General features: G+C 48.9%; 1 protein-coding gene across 1 annotated transcript; it reads right to left on the bottom strand.

Annotated features, from left to right (window-relative positions):
- Positions 1 to 6,131: 6,131 nt before the first annotated feature.
- TMEM51 (transmembrane protein 51) lies at positions 6,132 to 9,707 on the bottom strand. Its single transcript, XM_082661476.1, has 2 exons — positions 9,349 to 9,707; positions 6,132 to 7,240 (listed from the first exon to the last, which is right to left on the bottom strand). Exons 1-2 carry the CDS (start codon positions 9,684 to 9,686, stop codon positions 6,832 to 6,834), a joined length of 747 nt encoding a protein of 248 aa, XP_082517602.1. The 5' UTR covers positions 9,687 to 9,707; the 3' UTR covers positions 6,132 to 6,831.
- Positions 9,708 to 21,302: the final 11,595 nt, after the last annotated feature.

Raw genomic sequence — 21,302 nt, forward strand, 5'->3', positions numbered from 1 at the left:
TGTTTAACTTGGAGATTCCCAAATGTAGCTAATCAGGGACATTTTCCCATTAAAATCCCGGCAAATGTGCTTGGGGACTCACCAGGAAGACGGTGGCTAGAATCCTGACGGCTGTGGCTCCTAGTACCAGCCACTTAGCTCTGAATACACAGACAACTCGGCGTTAGACTGAAAACAAACAAAACGGACGCCATGAGAGTTGCCATCACGTACCTTGAGGAACCAAGCCTCGTGCAAGGCTGACCCCAGGGCTGCCTCAACTCGTCTTACCTACGTGGCCCTGCTGCCGTTTTCCTGGAGATGGCTTTATGTGAAGATTCCTTGCAAACTACTGGTGGCGCCTGGTGGATTTTCCCAAAACACGTTTTCAGAAATGAGTGTGAGGCTCACACTTGGAGAAGTGCTTGAATCTTCAAGTGGTCTAGTCACAGCCACCACGTGGCAACTCCCCCCCGACCACCACCACCCGCACCCCCCCTCCCCCGCCTCCACTCTGTGTCAGGTGTAGCTTTGGCGCTTTGTCTGTGGTTTCCTCAGGTGCTCAAAATTAGGAAGCTCCATTTTGCTGGTGTAGAGAGGAAGGCTCAGAGGGATCAAATTATTAGCCCACGATCATCCTTCTAGGAAGCAGCAGTGCTTGGATTAAAACAAACTCCTCCCCAATCGAAAGCCCATCTCTCGCCCTCTGCGCTTGCATACAGAACAGGGCTGTCCTTTTGTACCTCCACACTGAAATACTCAGCACAATTTGTCCTAGGAGCTAAATGGGCCTGGCCAGCGCCCTTAAGGCAACAAACGAGACCATTAATCCTCAGAAGGGCTCTTCGTGTGCTGCCCTTTATGGCCTGTGGTTTAGATTGATCCATCCATTTCCAGGGGTAAAGCTGTGTCCCATTTTCAGTTCTGCTCCACGGTTGCGGGTTTATTTTAGCTTTCCCATCTCACACGTGTTCATCCAACCAAGGCGTCTCAGGACATGTGGCATCAAGCAACAGAAACCCACTGCAATTCATTTAAGCATAAGATAGAACTTTATTGAAAGTAGCCTGGGGCATCCTATAGGACAGTGAGTGAGGCCAGGCTAAGGAGAACCCAGATCTCTTTCTATGAAGGACTGTTTTCTCCGTGAACCTCTGCTTCATGAGTCTCGTCTTGCAGACCAGCTTTCTCTGTCACGTGGCTCCCTGGTGGCTTTCAAGTTTATTATATCCAGTGCAAGAAGCCAGTCCAAAATGACCATGGTCATTGTCACCCAAGGCCATTGGACCCACTTTGGGAAACACTGTCCAAGCAAGGACCCTTCCCGTGGAGAGCAGGGCTTCATGCTTTATCCCCAGAACCCAGAACAGTGCCCTGGCACATATCTGTGGAGCTCAATACTTATCTGTGGGTGGATGCAGTTGACTTAGCTGCACACACACATCAGGCAGCGCTCTGCACTGCAGTCGCAGTTGTGCTCCAACACGATCTTCTACCTCAATCATCTGCCTGTGGCTCCCCTTCTCAGAACTGTAACTGGTCTGAGAAAAGTGACAATCAAAATTGAGACCAGGTGGAGTATCCACTGCGGGCCCAGCGCTGCCTGATATGATGCAAAGGCAGGGCCCACCTTCAAGGACATGGGCTAAATTTAGGATCCGACCTTAAAAGGGGAATTTATTGGGAGGACACAGCATTTCTTGTGGAACCCAGGGGCAGAAGTACGCCTGGGCTTTCCGAGGGATCAGCACCAAAGACCAGAAAGTCATCAGGAGACAGCTATGTCTGAGGTCTCATCTTCATGTCTGCCTCTTTCAGCAGTCAGCTTCTCTCTGTGCTGAGGTACGTCCCCTGCTTCACTCACCTGTGGCCCCCTAATCCCTGATACCACATTGCCCAACCCAGGACCTGGGAGAGATGAGCCTAGCCCAGCCCAGCTTCTGATTGGTTCTCCTGGGTCAGGTGAACACATACCTATCGGCTGTGACTTGAGAGGGCGGAGGTCACATGGCACCAACACGGCTGCTGAGATGCCTCCTTTTGGGTGGGGTGGGAGTGCTAGGAGGGAATTTGCTCTTTCATAGCCCTGGGGCCAGTTAGGGCCCATGAACAGGTGGGTGGCTTTTGATTTTTCTCCCCTGTCTCTGCCTTTCTAATATTTACCCTAAGAACAAAAACACGGTGGAGAGGAAAGGAAGGGCCAGGGTCTTTCTTCTGGTTTTTACCTTTTTAGCTTTTTTTGTAGTCAAAAGATAGAGAGCTCTGGTAAGTCTGAACCAGTGAGCAAGCAGGACGAGTGTGCCTTCGGGAATTTTGAGGTGAAAGTGACCTCCTGCTTTGGTTCTAATTTACTCTTGCAGATAACTTCCTTGTCTTCCTAGGCACTGCTCAGGGCTCCAGCCTATGTTACCATTCCCAGCTAACAGTCTCCCTGCCTTCCTTTTAGACGGAGGTGCGTCCATGCTCCACATTTTACGTACTAAACATCCATGAGCTATTCTCTGAACAACGTGAATAATTTTCTACTTGATTGTTTCCACACATACAAAACAACTAAGGTCCTTCGTGCAATTTCCACAGCACTCCTGCCTTACAGGAAGCGTCCAGAAGTGTTCAGATCAAAGCGGGGGCTGGTCTCTAATGAGTTGAAGATTGATACCGTGTTGGTTTGCTAAACATAGTAATGAATTCCCACAAGCTTAGTGGCCTAAAACAACAAACGTATCCTCTCATGGGTCTGGGGGCCGGGAGCCCCAAATCAGCATCAGCTAGGCTGCAATCAGGGTTTTTCAGAAGGACCCAACTCCCTTGGATGCTCTAGGGAGGAATCCATCCCTTGCCTCTTCCAGCTCTGGTGGCTGCTGGCATCCCCCCCCCTTTTTTTTTCCTCGCTATGTAGGATTCCCATGTAAGGAAATACAATAATTTATATGTGCATTTTCCTGTTGGTGGACATTTAAATTGTTTCCAATTTTCAATATGATTTCTTTTTAAAACAATTTTTATATACTTTTTAAAGGTTACTTTACATTTACAGTTATTACAAAATATTGGCTATATTCCCTGTGTTGTACAAGACATCCTTGAGCCTGTCGTACACCCAGTAGTTCACATCCCTCACTTCCCCACCCCTGTATTGCCCCCTCCTCCCCCTCCGCACTGGCAACCATTAGTTTGTTCTCTGTATCTGTGACTCTCCTTCTTTTTTGTTACATTCGGTTGTTTGTTGTATTTTTTAGATTCCATATACAGGTGATATCCTACAGTATTTGTTTTTGTTTGACTTATTTCACTTACCACAATGCCCTCCAAGTCCATCCATGTTGCTGCAAAATTTCGTTCTTTTTTAAGGCTGAATAGTATGCCATTGGTTATATGTACCACATCTTCTTTATCCATTCATCTTTTTTTTTTTTTTTTTTTTTGGCGGTACATGGGCCTCCCACTGTTGTGGCCTCTCCTGTTGCGGAGCACAGGCTCCGGACGCGCAGGCTTAGCGGCCATGGCTCACAGGCCCAGCCGCTCCGCGGCATGTGGGATCTTCCCGGACCGGGGCACGAACCCGTGTCCCCTGCATCGGCAGGCGGACTCTCAACCACTGCGCCACCAGGGAAACCCTATCCATTCATCTCTTGATGACACTTAGGTTGCTTCCGTGTCTTGGTAATTGTAAATAACAATGTTCCGAACATTGGGGTGCATGTATCTTTTCAAATACATGTTTTTGAAAACACATGTTTTTGTTTTTTTCGGATTTATACCCAGGAGTGGAGTTGCGAGGTCATGTGGTAGTTCTATTTTTAGTTTTTTGAGAACCCTCCATACTGTTTTCCACAGTGGCTGCGCCAGTTTACATTCCTACCAACAGTGTACCAGGGTTCCCTTTTCTCTAAAAATTGTAAATTTTCTTCCTAGGGGTAACTGAGATGATAGTTCAATAATAACATAAGATCAGGTGAAGTCTAAAGAAATTTTAGAAAACCTGGATAAAGTAAGAAAACATCTGTTCGCTGGCATCTGAATGTTAGAGAGACACCGAGACATGTGGGCCAAGTTCTGGAGAGAAGGGAAACACAGACGCAAGCTTGACAGTTGGTACAGCTTTTCTCCTTGGGGCATTTGCTGCTTCAAGTCTTACAGCCTAGGAGCTGAAAAGCCAAGGAGTTCAGAAGACTCTAACCACAGAAGCTGCTGGCATCCCTTGCCTTGTAGGTGCGTCTCTCTAGTCCTGCCTCTGTGGTCACTGCCTCCGCCTCTTCTTTGTGTATCATCTCCTACTGTCTCTCACTTATAAGTACACTTACAGATGGCATTTAGGGCGAGGATAGTCTCAACTCAAAATCCTTCTATCCGCAAAACTTTACCTTGTAAGGTAACATTCTCAGGTCCCAGGGATTAGAGCCTGAGATCTTTGGGGCCACCAGTCAGCCCACTGCAAGCCCTAAACTTCTTTCTCTCCTGAGGAAGGTCTAGGCTGGGCAGACATCTACCAGAGGCCAGATCGAGAGCCCTTTTAGAAGGTCATTTCTCAGCTCATTTGGAATCTTGCTATTGCCCTTTCTTTTTTCCTCCTGTTTGTCCTCATCAGGGGGAAGCATTAAGAGTAAATGAGGGGCTTCCCTGGTGGCGCAGTGGTTAAGAATCCGCCTGCCAATGCAGGGGACACGGGTTCAAGCCCTGGTCCGGGAAGATCCCACATGCTGTGGAGCATCTAAGCCCGTGCGCCACAACTACTGAGGCTGTGCACCACAGCTACTGAAGCCTGCGTGCCTAGAGCCCGAGCTCCTCAGCAAGAGAAGCCACTGCAACGAGAAGCCTGTGCACTGCAACGAAGAGTAGCCCCCGCTCGCCGCAGCTAGAGAAAGTCCGCGTGCAGCAACGAAGACCCAACGCAGTCAAAAATAAATAAGTAAATAAGATAAATTTTTAAAAATTTATTTAAAAAAAGGAGTAAATGAATAGCAAGTCCAGCCCAGAGATACATGGAGAGGCACAGGCTGGCTCAGGGGTGGGCTGGGACCAGACCAGGCCTCCGGGTATCCCAGGCCACCGAGCAGTTACCCGGTGCTCCGGTATCGCAGCTCGCTTTTTATAGATGGATTTACATAAGGAAATGAAAGGTTGGAACTTAGGCATGGTTGCCAATTCTGATATGAGAAGGTGCTTGACTTCCTAACTGCCGCTCCTTTTCTCCCACAGGAGCTTTTAGGAAACATCAGGGCCTGAGAATGTGCTCTTCTAACCACCCTCCTAGCTACACAGACCCCCAGCGGCCCGCTCCACGCTTGCCAGGACCAGGAAGGGAACTTTATTTGTTTTTACTGGGCCGCGCCGCATGGCATGTGGAACTTCCCCGACCAGGGACTGAACCCGAGCCCCCCGGCATTGGAAGCGCAGGGTCTTAACCACTGGGCCACCAGGGAAGTCCCAGGAAGGGAACTTTGGACTCAGATTTGTCTTCCCAGACTCCCACTCCACAGTCAAGACCCTGACCCCCGACGTCCCTGGTCCTCTCATTCAGCCCAGCCTCAGCAGTCTGCCATCCGCTGCATGTTCTCGTTTGTTGAATTTCTCTCCTGGGCTCCGCAGGTAGGCACCCTGCCCTCTCCACGAGGACACGCTCACTCTGCATGATCATACAGCCCATCTGGGCCAGTTCTCAGAAGAGCTGTCATAGGATGTTTAGACAGGTAGACAGCAGCTGTCTAAATACCCAGAACTTTCTGTTGGGCATGTGGGTTGACGGGGACAGTCTCAGCTCTTGGGAAGCACAGGTCCTCATTCAAAGTCTGAAAAAGCCCTTTCCACTGAGTGGCACACTAGAGTGTTGAAGGACTCAGGCCCTGGAGGCCTAGGTTCAAATCCCAGCTCTGTCATTTCCTAGCGGTGTGACATGGGGCCCTTTAATTAACCTGATTCTTCGTGAACTAACCCACAGGAAGTAATACCTGGCTTGGGTACAGCTGAAAATGGGATAAATATGTGAGGTGCTTAGCACGGCGCCTGGCATATACTACGTGTTCAGGATATATTAGCTAGTATTATTCTCATCAGTGAGATTTCTCCCTAAGCAAGTCAGTATTGGAAGAACTGCTAAAGTAATTCAGCACCAAATGTGTGACATATAAAACATTTTATTACAAAAAGCTCAGTTGCAAGGCATTTTAGAAGGAACGGAGCATCCCAGACGGCTTTCCTTTTTCTGCCATTACACAGGAGAGACTAGGAATGTCTACCAATTCAAACTAGGATCTCATGCATCCTCAGGCTTTGGGCCCTCAGAAGAACTGACGGCATCAGGGGCTCTGAGAACCCCACCTGGGTCTCACCCCAGGGTAATCATCCAGCCTCTCATTCGGCTTAATTCACAAAACGGGCCCATGTCCTTTCCATAAAGCGGGTCATCTTTCCTACCCATAGTTCAGGATACCAGGGAAAAAGCGAAGGCATAACTTGTCTTCAGTTGGAAACAAAACAGTCCTAGTGGAAGCAAAACAGAACCACAATCTAAACCAGTTGCTAGGTATCCTTTCCTAATTGGAACGAGGAGTGTCATCACTGGCGATTCAGAGTCGCGGAAGGACAAGGGGGGAAGATGCCGGTGCCGTTCCTTGATAGGGTCACAGCATCACGAGATCCGAAGCAGCAGCTCTTTCCGATGCACCTACTATGTGAGGTCCTGGGGGCTGCAGAGTCGCTCCTGAATCCCAGAACCCCTCACCCCCCGGCCCCGTCCAAATTGCTAAGTACACACCTGGCCCCTCCGCTTCTCAACGGTGGCTGAGTGGCTTCATTCGGGATCTGTTGGTGTGGAGGTTGAGTGACAGGAGGGAACACGCCCGGGAGGGGTCGTCAGTCCGGGGGCCGGGAGTTGGGGGCCTTCTCTTGGACCTCATCATACTGTGGCGGGGGAGTCAGAGGCTCGATGGACGGAGGAGGCACATTTTTGTCTGGCAGGTTGATCCTAAAGTCTTTGAGGTGAAGCTTTTCGGATTTTATCCTTCGAACTTTCAGCGGCTTCAGGCGTTTGGCCAACTTGGAGTTCTGCCTGTCGGGGGGGTTCCCCGGGCTGGTCTCCACGTCAGCCCTGGTTGTGGTGGGCCTTGTCTCATCCAGCCCCGTCAAGGACTCGTAGGAGGGGAGAGAGATGCTCATCCTGGGGTTCTGGTCCGGTTCCCTTGCTTCCGAGTAGTTTGTGCTCATCACTTCCTCATAGCTGGGGACGTAGTACCTTGAGGAGGCCTCCTCCTCCTCCTCTTGGCTGCAACACACCAAGCACAGACACGGGGGTGTTAGCCTGCGCTCAAGTCATTTAAAATCACAGATAGATGGACTCCAAATCCCATGTTGCCACTGGGACCACGTACGCCAGCCTTGTAAACAACAAGTGTGTCCAAGAAGTAATAAGAGCTAACACTTCAACTGTTGGCTATGAGTCAGGTACTGTCCCAAGTACATATGAACCAATGCCATCTTCCTAATGACACTATGGGTTAGGTTCTATTAGTATACCCATTTTACAGATGGGGAAATGGATACATTGAGGTTAAGTGACTTGCTCATACCTTTAAGAAGTGGCAGGGCAGGAAATGAATGCCACATTCTCAACTACTACACCATATCATCTGGGATTTAACCTCCCTTGCCTTTTAGCCTCACACTTAATAGCATGCTGGGTGGGCTATTCCGATGCCCAGCTGGGCAACCTTTGACCAAAGACAACATAAACATGCATGAAACGGCTGCAAATTTGAAGCAAAATGGTTGTCCCTGGGTAGAGAAGGAATATCTGGAATGTAAAATTTACATGTATCTCGAATTATTCTGTAATTTTGTCTTCCACGTTCACCATTAGACTCAAAGGATAGGTCAGGTCCTCAGCCTTAGTCTCATTTGACTGCTGAAAGAGAAAACCAGAAGGTCAGGGCAGTTTTTACATGTTTATAGGGAGTAATGCCAATAGCCATTTTCCAGCACCCTACACTTGACCCTGTACAGGGGATGATGGCCAACACCGGAAACCTCACTGTTTGCCCGGGCTTTCCTCTCATCTCCTTTAGGAATGAACTTGAGAGCTCACAGCCAGGGTGGGTAATGATGGGTGACCGATTTCCTTCTTTGTTCTTTTCTCTGTTTCCCAAGTTTTCTAGAATATGCCTGATTATCTTTTACTCTCAGAAAATCGGTTTAATTTTTCCAAAATAAAAACAACTCCCGTCCCACTATAGAGATAAGACATTCTTACTGAAAATGCAAACGACACAGAAAAATCTAATGAAGAAGATAAAAACATCTGAAATTGTTCCACCCAGAGACAATCACTGTTAACATTCTGTCGTATACCTTTCCAGGTCTTTCTCTAATTCCATAGCCACAACATACGATGTGATGAAAACCTTTCCTAACATGCTGTGTTATATACAACCTCCTTTTCTCCATGTGGTGGATACGGACCCACATTAGCAAACATAGATCAGTGATGGCTGTGTAGCACTCCACTGAATGGGCGTGTCATACTTCAGTTCGACTGATGGATATTAGGTTGTCACCTGTCTTTGCTGTTCTCAGCAATGCTCTGATAAACATATGAGCACAAAACTCTTTGCACTTGTGTGATTGTCTCCCAAAGATAAGCTCTTAGGAAGAGAACTGATAGGTGCACACATCTTTAATATGGCCTCTTACTGTGAACGCCCCTTCAGTAAGGTTATGTCAATCAACACTCCGGTCAGCAACCTACTTCCCTACAAACCTCCAACCCCGGGGGCAGTCCGTCTGGGCCAATATGAAAGCCAAGGAATTACGATGCCTTTTTTTGGTTGTCTGCATTTCCTGACTAATGAGGTTGAACATCTACAGTGTGAATATCTATGAAATGCTTGTTTGTGTCCTTTGTCCATTTTCCTACTGATGTGTTTCTCTTTCATATTCATTTGTAAGGGCTCTTTTTATACTAGGGATATCAACCTTTATCATATGTTCCCCAATTTACCACTTATCTTTTAAATCTGTTCGTGGCATTTTGGGTCAAAGAGAACACTACTTCCCAACCTGTTCAACTTAAAAGCATAAACACACAGAACATTGGGGTAAATGGACAAGCTTCCAGTGTGCAGGCTCTGGCCACCCCAGGAGCCATGCAGAACCCCTGGAGGTGTCAAAACCTGGACACACCTGTAATGCATTCAAGCCACATTATTTGGGAAACTTTGGGACTGAAGGACAAAGGTATCGGTAAAATGATAAACTGTTTTACAGAAGCGTTAATGGGAGAAAGCCTCCTTGACTAAAATGTTCTCGTCATTGCTCAGCCCTGCACATGTGGGTGTGCGCGTCCATCTCCCGCCTGGGGCGGGTGGCCAGCCTCACCTGTCTTCCTCGTGGGCGTGAGGCTCGACCCCCGGGTGCTGGATGTGCGCCAGCTCCTCAGCGTGCCGCTGCTTCCTCTTGTCACGGATACTCAGGCAGATGGACAGGAGTAGCAGCATCACCCCGGCCCCGACCAGCACGTAGGCTACGGAGAAGGTCTTGCTCTTGAGAATGCCGCTCCCTATCTCCGTCTTGTTCCCCTGAGCGGTTGGCTTTTCGGTAGCGCTGAACCCGGGGACGAGGTTCCACATGGCCATGATGACCCCGAGGACCAGCATCCCCAGGCCAATGGCAGTCAGCGCGTAGTGCGAGCCGTTGGCCTTGGACTGGGCCATCATGCCAGCGGGAGCGGGGCAAGGCCCGGGTTCAAAGGAAGAAAATAAATAAATAAAAAACGGCAGCAGCAGCAACAAAAGCCCCGTAAACGCCTTGCGCTAAATCCCTAGCGCCACGCTGAAGAAACAGCAACCATACTCTCAAGGGATGGTTTCAAGCAAATGTGAGGCATCCCGTCTGGACAGCTGCGGCTGGGAGGTCTGGAAGGAAAGCAGAGAGAGGAGAGGGGAAAATCAGTGCTGGTTCCAAGTGCTCCGGTGGACACAGCGGCTGTGCTCCTGGAGGTGGGGAGAAGCGGGACTGAGTCACAGGCTCTCGCTGGGCTCGCCTCTGATGCATTCCAGAGGTCTTACGTGCTCCTATTCCTTCTGTGGTCCGCCTACCCCCACCTGAAAAGGAAAAGCGCGACCTTTCCCTGCAAGAGGCCGGAAAGGTCAGAGCTGCAGGTGGTTCAAACATTTTGTGGGATTTAATGAAGTGCGATAAAATCTCACCTCTTACCGGGTATGGCGAGGAGAGTGAATGATGGCATGCCTGAGCCATGATCAATAGTTGTGACAGAATCGCCTGGCTGACCGGCATCGGTCAATGATATGACCCGGTCCAACAGCCGACTGCGGACCCTCACCACCCTCCATGGCTCCCTATTTCCCGCAGCACAAAATCCAGGCTCCTTGGAATCATGCTCATGGCCGGCTCAACCTGGCCCTGCCTCTCCCACTCATGCCCTTCCTCGCCCTCCTTCGCAAATCCCCTCCGGCATTTCTGCCCTTCTCTGATCGCCGGGGCTCAGCTGCCCTTCCGTGTGTCCCGCAAGCCACCAGCAACTACCGTGGCAAGTCTCTCTCTTTCCGTGACCACATGTTTTTCACTCTGCTCCTGGGACGTAACAGGGCCCCCCCCCCAAATGTCTGCTGAATCAAACGAATGAAATGAACAGAGGCCGGACGAAGCTGTCCTGCAAGACACGCTTCTTTTCAGCCACACGGAATTTTGCTTTTCTTAAAGGGGCAGAAGCCTGCACATCCTTCATCTTAGCTGCTGTTCCCAACTGGATGAGAAACCCTCTCCCGTGAAGCAGCTCAGAGACCTTGTGCTAAAGGCAGCGGTCAGCCGTCCTGGGAGTCCGTAACCATTTGCTGGATGGGAGAGGGAGCCGGATCAGCCAGTGACTTGAAGAGTTGAGGGTAGAACACTTTCAGGGGGCGGGGGGACCAGCGAGCAAGGCTCCTGGCTAATTACTCCTCAGATACGTTATTCCTGCCTAAGCAACTTTTGCAGAACAGTAAAACTTTACAGCTGTTTCGATGGGCAAGGTCCTGTTTGCCGTTCTGCATTCTTTCCGCTCCTTGCGAAAGGACGGCTAACCAGGCCACGTGAGAGCCGATGCTGCCGAGATGCTTTCTCATCCAGCACAGGGCTCCATCCGAAACTGGCCACTTTGTTCAAAAATACTCTAAAAATAATTGGGATAACATCCTCTATCGGCTTGAAGTCAGTTCCTTCTCTCTTTTTTTTTTTTTCCCACTCAACAAATATTTCTTGTGCGTCTGCTAAGCAGTGTTAGGTGCTGGAGAAACACTGGTGAGCAAGTTAAGAATTAGGGGGGCTTCCAGGTCAGCAGGAAAACAGTCTACAGGGAATAACAAAGTGGGAAGAAAGGAACTGTGGCACTAGGCAGCTGGGTGTCTTAAGTCAGGCTGGAGGGCATATGGAAAGTCTCTGTGAGAGAAGCCCCACTTCACATAATAGGATCTGCATCTGCCCCTGAATGCATTGGGCACGTGTGTGTACATACATGCACACCCATGCATGCGTGCTGGTATATGACCATGCACGTGTATGCATACAGAGCACTGAACAGGGAGCCCTGACTCCATCCTTATTGATTTTCCCCCAGGGCTGGTTGGGGCCGCGGGTGGTGAGAGGGGCAGCTCTGGCCTTTGTAGGCGCCTCTGCCCTTCATCCTGGGATTTCCTTGCCCAGATTTTGTTAAGCAACTGTTCATTCCTGCTGGAGACATTTGCAGCGAGACCAGCTGGGAACAGCCTGCGGTATACACAAGGCTGTGTGTTTCTCACATCACTCACAGCCAGCGAAGGGAAGGAGGGGTTTGGCAGCCCTAGGAATGCGTAGGTCCTGCCAAATGGATTGGAGACAAGGCCAGACTTGGAGGGCTCTGTGGTGGAGAAGTGCAGCCCGAGCCTCGTGCTGGAAGCAGGAGAGATGAAGAAACCATTTACTGAGCACCTGCTCAGGGCCGGACAGGCAGGCTTCGTCCCCAGGAGGCTGACAGCCTGTTTATTAAACCAGTGATGGGGCCATGTTATCTCCCCCTGCTTCCTCTTCTCATTAATTCTCAATTCAAGCTTTGCCTTATGCTGTCACGTGAGTAAAACAGGTCCCCGATGAGAGACACGGGCAGAGATGAACATGTCAGAACTAACACATTTTTGGCCTGTTAAATTGTCAATGACTGAAAACAGGCACTAATACTCAGTGTGCGTGAGGGTGTCGGGATGGGCAATTTCATACAATGTTGCTGGATGGCAAGTTTTGGCATTCGTGGATCAAAAGTTCCAAAAATGTTTATACCCTTAGGCTCCAATTAATTCCCACTTCTAAGAATTATGCACAGGGCAAGGATATTCATCATAGCTTTATAGTAGCGAGAAACTAGAAACTACTTAAATAGCCGATAATCTGGATTTGGTTAAATAAAATATGGTACACGCACTTATTCAATTATGGTCTCAAAGCAGCTAATGATACATTTTAAAGTCAAACAAGAGTATGTTCACTGTGATTCTAATTTTAATAAAACTCCATACATGGGTCTGTATATATGAATATACAGGGGAATGGGCCAAACGATCCTACTTATGTTAAAATGAAAAAGAGACAATATATTTTCCTGTACGCAAACATGTATGTAAAGTCCCAGAAAAGGGGCACATTCCAAACTTGTGCCAAAGATTGCTTCTGGGGATGGAGGGGGCTTGGGAAGTGTAACTTTTACTCTATTTCTGTATTTTGAATTTCCTACAATCAGAATGTGTTGTCACAAGGCAACATAGCTTGGTAGTTAAGTGTGAGCTTCGGAACGAGGCTGCCTGGACTCTGATCCTCACTCTGTACCTTCCCAGCTGAGTGACCTTGGACAAGTTACTTAACCTCTCTGTGCCTCAGTTTCCACAACTGTAAGATGGAGATAAAAGCTCTCTAGGACGCACCTCATAGGGGAGTTATGATACATAAAAAAGTGAATAGACCTAAAGTACCTAGAATAGTATGTGACCAGCACACGGTAAATTCTTACAGAAAGGTTTGTTATTTAATATTATTTAAAGCCTGCATTCTCAATGGGGTGAGATCACCCACAAGGGGGAAACAACTGACTCTTGGGGATGGTGCAAAATAATCTTACCTGTTACAATAGTCAGTGGTCCTCCAGATCCCCAGCATGTCGGGCATGACAATTTCATGGGGCGGGGGTTGGGAGAGCATTACAAAAAGAAGGTCTAAAAAGACTCCTCCAGGAAGGAACGATAGTCGGGGAAGAAAAGGTTGAGAGACACCAATGAATGTATTATATTAAATTTCAAAACACTCAAATTATACAAACCATGATGTTTACAGTTATTTTCTCCGTGTGCTGGGATTAGAATGATTTTTCTTTTCTTTTTCTTTCTGGGAGGATAAGAATTGGAAAACACAGAAATGTGTTGCTTTTCAAATAAGAAAATGAAATAAAGGCGTTTTTTGGGGGGGTTCATGGCAGGGTTATGTGTCCAATGGTAGCTTAAAACTGTTCGTCGTTTCCACCCTCCCTCTGGAGACCAGGAATTGACGGTTCACTGCGGGTGTGGAGACCCAGTTCCCTGAGGTGCAGCTGGAAGCTATTTATCTTGTTTCTGGCTTGTTGACCCACGTTATATTTAGCATGGTGTTCTTTCCCTTCCAAAAATAATGGAAAGAAGCTAATTTTGTGCTTAGAGGATTTGGACCACATAGTTTCCAAGATGTCCCTAAAACAGAGGAGCCTTGGTGAACAGCCTGGGGTCCCAGCTCAGCCGGACTCACCTCTGGACCCAGGAGTTGGATCCATCATGGCTCAGGTTCAAGGCAGCCCTAAGGGATAAGCGAGTGATCCTGTATCTGGGTTTTCAAGAAAACAGTGAACCAGTTAAGAGAGGCACCTACCTGTTGTTACCTAGGGAGCCTCCAGGCAGGCCTGACAACAACTCTTCATGCTAAAATCTTGAGTTAAGGATCCACCTGTAAAAAACCAGAAATGCAGCTTTCTAAGTAGGCTGTGAGCATGTCAGTTTGAGGTACTCCTGGGGGAGGCACGTGTTTGCTTTTTGGAGGGAAGGGACATGCAAAAAAAATTCAAGATTCTGTACCAAGAGTGGGGCTGCAGAAGGATGATGATATGGCGGCTACACTGACAAAATCTTTCCATGGTTTTCTCCATCTTACACAAGTGCTCCTGAGAGTAAAAGGAGGAGAAACACTCCACAGGTCATGTTATGAGGAATCTGTAATCTTGACCCCAAAAGCGACAGGGAAGGAGAGGAAAATGACAGGTCAATTTGATCTGCTGGCACAGAAACAAAAATCCTAAACAAAATATCACCTAATGGAATCCAACATTTTTAAAAAATGTTTACCCCAAGAATGTAGAGTCGATTCAACATTAGAAAATCGAATAATGTCATGTCCCAGGAGAAAGGATAAACCACGACAGCAGCTGACTATGCAGTTATAGCCCAGTGGAGTACTACGCAGCAGAGAAAATGAATAAACTGCAGCTACATGCACCAGCGTGGCCCATTCTGACACATGTGAGGTTGAACAGGAAAGCAAATTGCAGAAGAACACACACAGCATGATCCTATAATATTTATACGAAGTTCAAAACCAGGCAATGTATTGCTTTATCTTTGTAATTATTAGGAAGAAAGGCAAAATTATAAACTAAAATTTAGGATAACAGTTATCTCCCTGGAGGAGTGAGAAATGATGCTGGGGAGGAATAGTGAAGGGTACAAGGATGTTTATTAAATTATTTCTTAAACGTCACATATATCTTATATGTACTCTTTTGACTGGCTGGAATATTTTGCAATAGGAGATTCTGAAAGTCCGTCAATGTCTTTCCATAACTCTTAGCATAAAATCTGAACTCCTCCGCTGTGGCCTTCAAATCCCACCAGACTAGACTGGGCTCCTGCCTCTCTCATATCTTATCTCTTGGCTCACCAACCCTCTGTGGCTTCCTGTCTGTTTCTAGTCACACTAAGCATACCCTGCCCCAGGGCCTTTGCACTTACTTTTCCTGATACCCGAAACTTTTCCACCTGTCTCTTTTGTTTGTCCACTTCTTTACTACTTCTGTCTCTCAGCTCAAATGCCACGTCCTCAGCGAGGATTTCCTTGACCACACTACAAATAATGTCCCCTCCCTCACCCAGCTACTCTCAAGCCCCATGCTTCGGTCCCTATAACATTCCGTCTCATGGATGGATGACATTAACTCAGTCTATGATCGTCTCGTTTTGCTTTCCTGTTGCTTCCTTGTCTCCCCCACTGGAGCGTAAACTCCCTGAAAGTAAGTTCTCGTCTGCCTTCTTCACCTCTGTATGCCCAGCACCCAGCATAGTGTGCCAAGACCATACCAGCTGCTTAATAACTATTTGTAGAATGAATGAATGACTATCTAGCAAGTTAAAAAGTTTAACTGATGTCCCATATCAATTAGGGGAAATGCCTAGTCCAAGGTTGGCGCTGAGGAGGAGAGGATTAGATAGAGCTAATTTTCAGGATACCCAAATCTTGTGTCTGTATGCAAATGATGTGCCAGCAACACGGGAAAGGCACCCAGGTTAAATGTGACTTCCATTCTGACCCGAGATGGTGACTCTATCAATATTCCCTGGTGGGCTTTGAGGTTTCAGCTGGTCGCTGGTCTTCCCAGCACGTAGGTAAGCACCCAGAGCTTTGTTCCTCCAACCTGGGCACCTGCTGTCTTTCTTCCCGTACATCTTTGACCAAGTAGAGCCAGAGCCAGGGATTTCCCTGGGGACAGGGGAGGGGCTGTGCCCTGGGGAGAGTAGTCACAGCTCTGACATCTGAGCGCTCACCAGGATGAGCTGGGGGTGGGGCGTTGGGGGTGGTCATTATCACCAGTCCACACTTGGATTAGAGTCTCTCTCTATAGACATAGAGACAATATGAAGACAATGCTTTAAAGAAAATCAAACGATAGAAAACAGCAGTGCTCTGGCTGAAACAGCACAGGGTTCCAAGTGTTAATGGGCAAGCCTTCCCTTGCCCCACGTCTCGCCGAATCCCAGCAATTCTCTGGAACACAGTTCAGAAACCTGGGCTCTGATCTAGACCCTCACGTGGCCTTTGAGCTCTACCCCGTGGCCCCGGAAGGCACAGTTCCAGAAGCGTCCAGGCTGGCCAGCTTTAGGGGGAGGAGATTCTCGGCAGTCGGAGGTGTCTGGCAGCACAACCGCCCCCGTGACAAAGAGGCTCCTTGACCATTCTCCCCGAGCCCCAAACTCTTCCTGCCAAGCTGCATAATTGGGAAAGGGATCCCCAGCTCCATTCGCAGGAACCAGGCTGTGCTACATTCCCATCACAAAGGAAGAATTCAGTGGGGCCCTTTGGCCAAGTTTCAGCTCACAATCACTTTTGTCACCAAGTTCCAGTCCCATGCCACAGGGAAGGGGTGGGGGTCGGAGGAAAGGCTCTGAGCCACCGCTGCCGCTGCCCCTGTCCCACCGGGGAGTTTCAGGCTACCTCCCCAAGAGCCAAGGTCAAGGGGTGTCGGGTTCCTATTCTTTTAGAACAGGTTCTTGTAGACTGTGCGCTCAGGAAAAACCGAAAAGCACCGTGCAAATGAGTCCTAAAGGTAGAGGAGAGAGGAGGGCTGCCTGAGCCAGAGAGCGCTGATGGGAAAAAGAAAAAGAAAGGATATTGAGTAAACTGCGAGGCAGAGTAATGATAATAATAGGAACAGTTCAAGAAGGAATCAGGCACCCTTTCTAAAGGCATCCAATCCTCACAGATGCCCTTCAAAGATGATTAGCCCCACTATATCTGAGTCTCCGAGAGGTTAAGTAATTTGCCCTGGGTCACACAGCTGTAAGCTGCAGATTCAAGTTTCACAATCAAATCTAGCTGACTTGGAGGCCCACCTCCTTTCCCTTGCACCACACCAGCCCCCTGTGGGCCACTCCCTGGGTGGGGCACGCAGGCCAGAAATGGGCAACACACAGTTCACCCCTGGAGATGCTTCATCACCAGAGCAGGAGGGGTAACATATGTGCATTTCTTTTAAAATGACTTTTTAAAGAATTTGTTTCCAACAATTCCTGGGTCCCTACTGTGTGCCGGGGGCTTTGGGGGATACACAGATGTGGGAGACTGCCTTTACAGTCCAGCAGGAAGACAGGTGACTCTTTCTTATAGAAGGGAAGTGAACATCAGGTAAGAGGGAACGTGCGTTGGATGCCGACTCTGTGCCAGGCCCTCTGTTGAGCTCTTTCCATGCATAATCATTTAATAGTTATTAGTTCTACCTAGGACACTGAGGTTCAGAGAGGCAAAGTAACTGGTCCAAGGTCACACAGCTAGGCAGGGGTAAGGTATGTCCGACTTTAAAGCCCATGCTTTGCACCACTAAGCACTAAAACGGGGTACGTAAAATGAGCCTACAGAGAGAGCGACCAATTCACTTTGAAGGGGGCAGGAAGGAGGAAGGATAAAGCAGCAGCTGTGTAGGACCTGGAGGCATCTGTAACCTTTCCTTGGGCGGAGTTTGGGGGCAGGAGGAGATAAGGTGTCCCGTGGGAAGGGTTCAGCCTGGGAAAGTGCACAGAGATGGGAGAGCAGACACCTCCCAGGATGCACCACTTCCTGCAGAGAAAAGAGGCAGCTTCCCCTCCGCAGTATAAGACATCAGTGAATTTTATAAGACCTGACGTCTCCAGTCTCCTTGCTAATCCATGAAGTGTTGGTGAAATTAAGGAAGGAAATTAAGGAAGGCAAATTCAAGTCTGAAGACTCCAGGAGCCATAAACAGAAGGAGCAAGTTAACAAACCAGGTACCTTTTCTTCGGGAGCTTGACACTGTATCTTTCTCTAAGCAAGTGGCTGGCGTGTGACCCTGCTTACAGGGCTGGCGCTGGGCGCCCAGTCTCGAGGGCTCCGGCCACACTCAATATTTCTTGGAAAATGTGACATCTCTATGTGTTCCCTGCCAGGATGGAGTCTGAGAGCTCCTGTCACCATCAAAGCGAGTCTGACACCCTGATCCTTCTCCAGGCTCTAGGGATGAGCCACCAATGGCCTCGCGCTCTGGTAAGCAGGGCCGAGGACAGGCTCTGACCACGCGACCCGGCCGCCCCGACCCCAGCCCCAGCCCACCGTCAGCGACTGTGAAATATCTGCCCCTGCTTCCTGGACATGCCCGTGTGCCGGGCGCGCGCTAAGCGCTCTGCACGGGTTAGCACCTTTTTTCTGCCCCACAACCATATGAGGAGGTCCCCAACTTTGTCCATGTTATCCCTTAATACACTGAGGCACAGAGAGGTTGAGAAACTTGCCCAGGTCTCACAGCTTAGAGGTGGTGGCCCTGAGCACCCCGTTCAGAACTTCCTCATCCTCAGAACAACAAAAGACCAGCCTTTCGCCAAGCTTGATTAACTCAGGTCAAGGCAGGACAGCATCCCTGTTACGAAGGGCTGGCTCCACGGTCCCGCCACTGAGGCTACCCTCTGGGCACGAGGACGAAGTTAAGCGAGATGTCACGGCCGACCTGTGACCAGGAGCACAGACGCCTGAGGCTCAGCTCCGAGCCTGGGGAGGCGGGAGGACCGGGGACCTGGTGGGGAGAGACTGGAGTGAGGAGCACATCTCACCTCGCTGCCCCCGGTCAGGGTACTGGCTGCCGGCCAGGATCGTGTGAACCTGGGCACCGTCTGGACACACCATTTGTCCTTGTGCAGTGGGCCGTTTTGGACACCAACTTGATGCGTTTGGTTTATCCTTCTCAAGAGGCATTTTGCAGCACAAAGTACAGGAGGGCAGAGGGGAGAACTTCTAAAATCGGGGACTACGGAGGATGACTGCAAAGGTCAACTCCACTCACCACGTGGTGGGCTCCGGACCAGAGGCTGCGTCCGTATCTCAGCTCTGCTACTTAATTGCTACCTAGAAGGGTGAATTCTTACCTCTCTCAGCCTGTCACCTCATCTGTAAGAGGGGAATGATACTGGCATCTACCTCACCGGGCTGTTATGCGTTAGGAGCTCCAAGTTTTGAGTTACAGGTACTTATTCATGCACTCAACAAACTAGTCACTGAGCACCCACCACGTGCCAGGGCCCGTTCAAGTGCTGGGGACAGAGGAATGAATAAAACAGACAGAAGCTTTGTCTCGCAGAGCCCACAGACCACCAGCCTAACAGAGAAAAGGCTATAGGATGTTGCCTGGTGATCCAAGCTAGAGGAAAGCTGTGATGCTGGGCTGGGCAGGAGGGAGAGCTGGCGGTGCCAATTTAAAATCTGGCGGGCAGGGGGACTTCGCTGGCAGTCCCGTGGTTAGGACTCTGAACTTCCACAGCAGGGGGCATGGGTTCGATCCCTGGTTGGGGAACGAAGATCCCTCATGCTGCATGGGTGGCCAAAAAATAAAAATACATAAAAAATAAAATAAAATCTGGTGGTCAGGGAACACAGTCACTGGGTAAGGGATATCTGAGCAAAGACTGGAAGGAGGTGAGGGCTCCAAGGAAGCATGTGGGAGATCTGGGAGAAGGGCACCTCCTACAGAGGGACCCACAGAACGAAGGCCCTGAGCCGGGAGCCGGCCTGACAGTTTCCAAGGACAGTAAAGATGATGTATTAATGAGTGAAGGCATTAAGGGCCTTCTCCCAGTGCCTGGCAGAGAACGACTGCTCTAATGACACGTCAGCTGTCATTTACACACCTGTGGAGGCAGGTGAGAGGCCATCCACATTTAAAGAGGCCCAGAACGCGTGGGTCGCTAATTCAAGGCCATTTAAGTTGGGGACGGAGAAGAATCCGGGGTCCACTTCAGGGCTATTTGTGACTCACCGCCCTGTGTTTCTCAGAATTTGGGAAAAGGCATGTGGGAGGCTGCATAATAGCCCCCAAAGATATGCGGATCTTAATGCCCAGAATTTGTGACTGTTACTTTGTATGGCAAAAGGGACTTTCCAGATGTGATTACCTCAAGGGTCTTGAGGAGATTAGCTGGGATTATCCAGGTGGATCCAACTTAATTACAAGTGTCCTTATGAGGGGGAGGCAAAAAGTCAAAGGAGGAAGTAGGAAATGTGATGATGGTAGGAAGAGGCTGGCGTGATGAGAGGAGAGGTCCGGAGCCCAGGAAAGCAGGCGGCCTCGAGAGCTGGGAGAGGCAAGCACTCGGATTCTCCCCTAGAGGCTCCAGAAGGAGCCAGCCCCTCCGACACTGTGACTTTAGCCCACGAAACTGACTGCAAGAGAACAGATCTGTGTTGTTTTCAGACCCCAAGTTCGGGGTAGTTCCTTATAGCAGCCACAGGAAATGAATACTGGCAGCATTCGTGTTTATACCTTTCTATGGGCACCTGCCGACACTCGGACTGTTTGGTTACCCAATAGTTGGTCTAATCAGGCACAGTTCCTTAGTCTTGATAAAACCAATCTCTTGGTGAATTTTGCACCCATTCCTTGTGGGACCAGGTTGAAGGGAAGCTGGGCAACCCAGCGTCCCTTGACCTGGTTTACAGGTTAATCCGAGATTCCACTCTCGAGCCAAGTCTGCACCTGTTCTAACTCTGCTGGGATAGCAACTGTGATAAAGGCTAGCACTCTCAGCCTTGTATCAGCAGGCTCTTCTAGTGGCTCAAAGCTACAGTTCCTAAACCCTGGGGACAAAACAAGGCGGATGTCTATTTTATGTGGTCTTTATATGAGGGGCTTTAAACCAAAACCAGGGGTGTGTAGAGGAGAGACCAACTTTGCAGAACCAAAGCCCTCCCTGTGCCCAGGCCTTTATCAGACTGGCCCTGATTCTGGAGACTAGGACACAGGCTGAGAAAGTTTATCCTGCCCATATCTGGACATTTTCTTTTTTAGCTACAGCAAACGCTGCCTCCATAGAAGTGGTTCCCAAACCTTCTGCCAAGAGCCCTTTGGGAACACAGCTGAGCTGTCCAACACTCTCTCCACCCCCTCTTCTCCACTTTCCACCTGCAATTCCTACTTGAAGCATTTTAGCCAGAGCTGCTTTCTCCAGCCCCCTGGCCTCCGCCTGCTTCTGATTTTTAGGAAGTCACTTGTCACACTCAATTCTTTTTCCAACGGTTACATTTTGGAATTGTAGCAACACCCATGAACATTTCCTAAGCACTCACCAACTGCCAGGCACTGTGCTGGGTGCTTTCCATGCGTTTTTTATTATTATTAATAATTCTGTTTATTATTTATAAAATTTAGTATATTTCACGTATAAATATTCATTAATTAGCTATTATTACTATTTATTTAATATAATTATATTTTGATTTACTCTTTACTATCCTGTTTAAAT

This window comes from Grampus griseus (genome assembly GCF_964374135.1).
Source record: "Grampus griseus genome assembly, chromosome: 1".
NCBI lineage: Eukaryota > Metazoa > Chordata > Mammalia > Artiodactyla > Delphinidae > Grampus > Grampus griseus.

Excerpts from the sequence above, each read along its gene's own strand:
- TMEM51 (XM_082661476.1), bottom strand. The coding sequence starts at position 9,686 with ATGATGGCCCAGTCCAAGGCCAACGGCTCGCACTACGCGCTGACTGCC. Across the intron at positions 7,241-9,348 it reads CACGCCCACGAGGAAGACAG|CCAAGAGGAGGAGGAGGAGG; the intron begins GTGAGGCTGGCC and ends GGTGTGTTGCAG.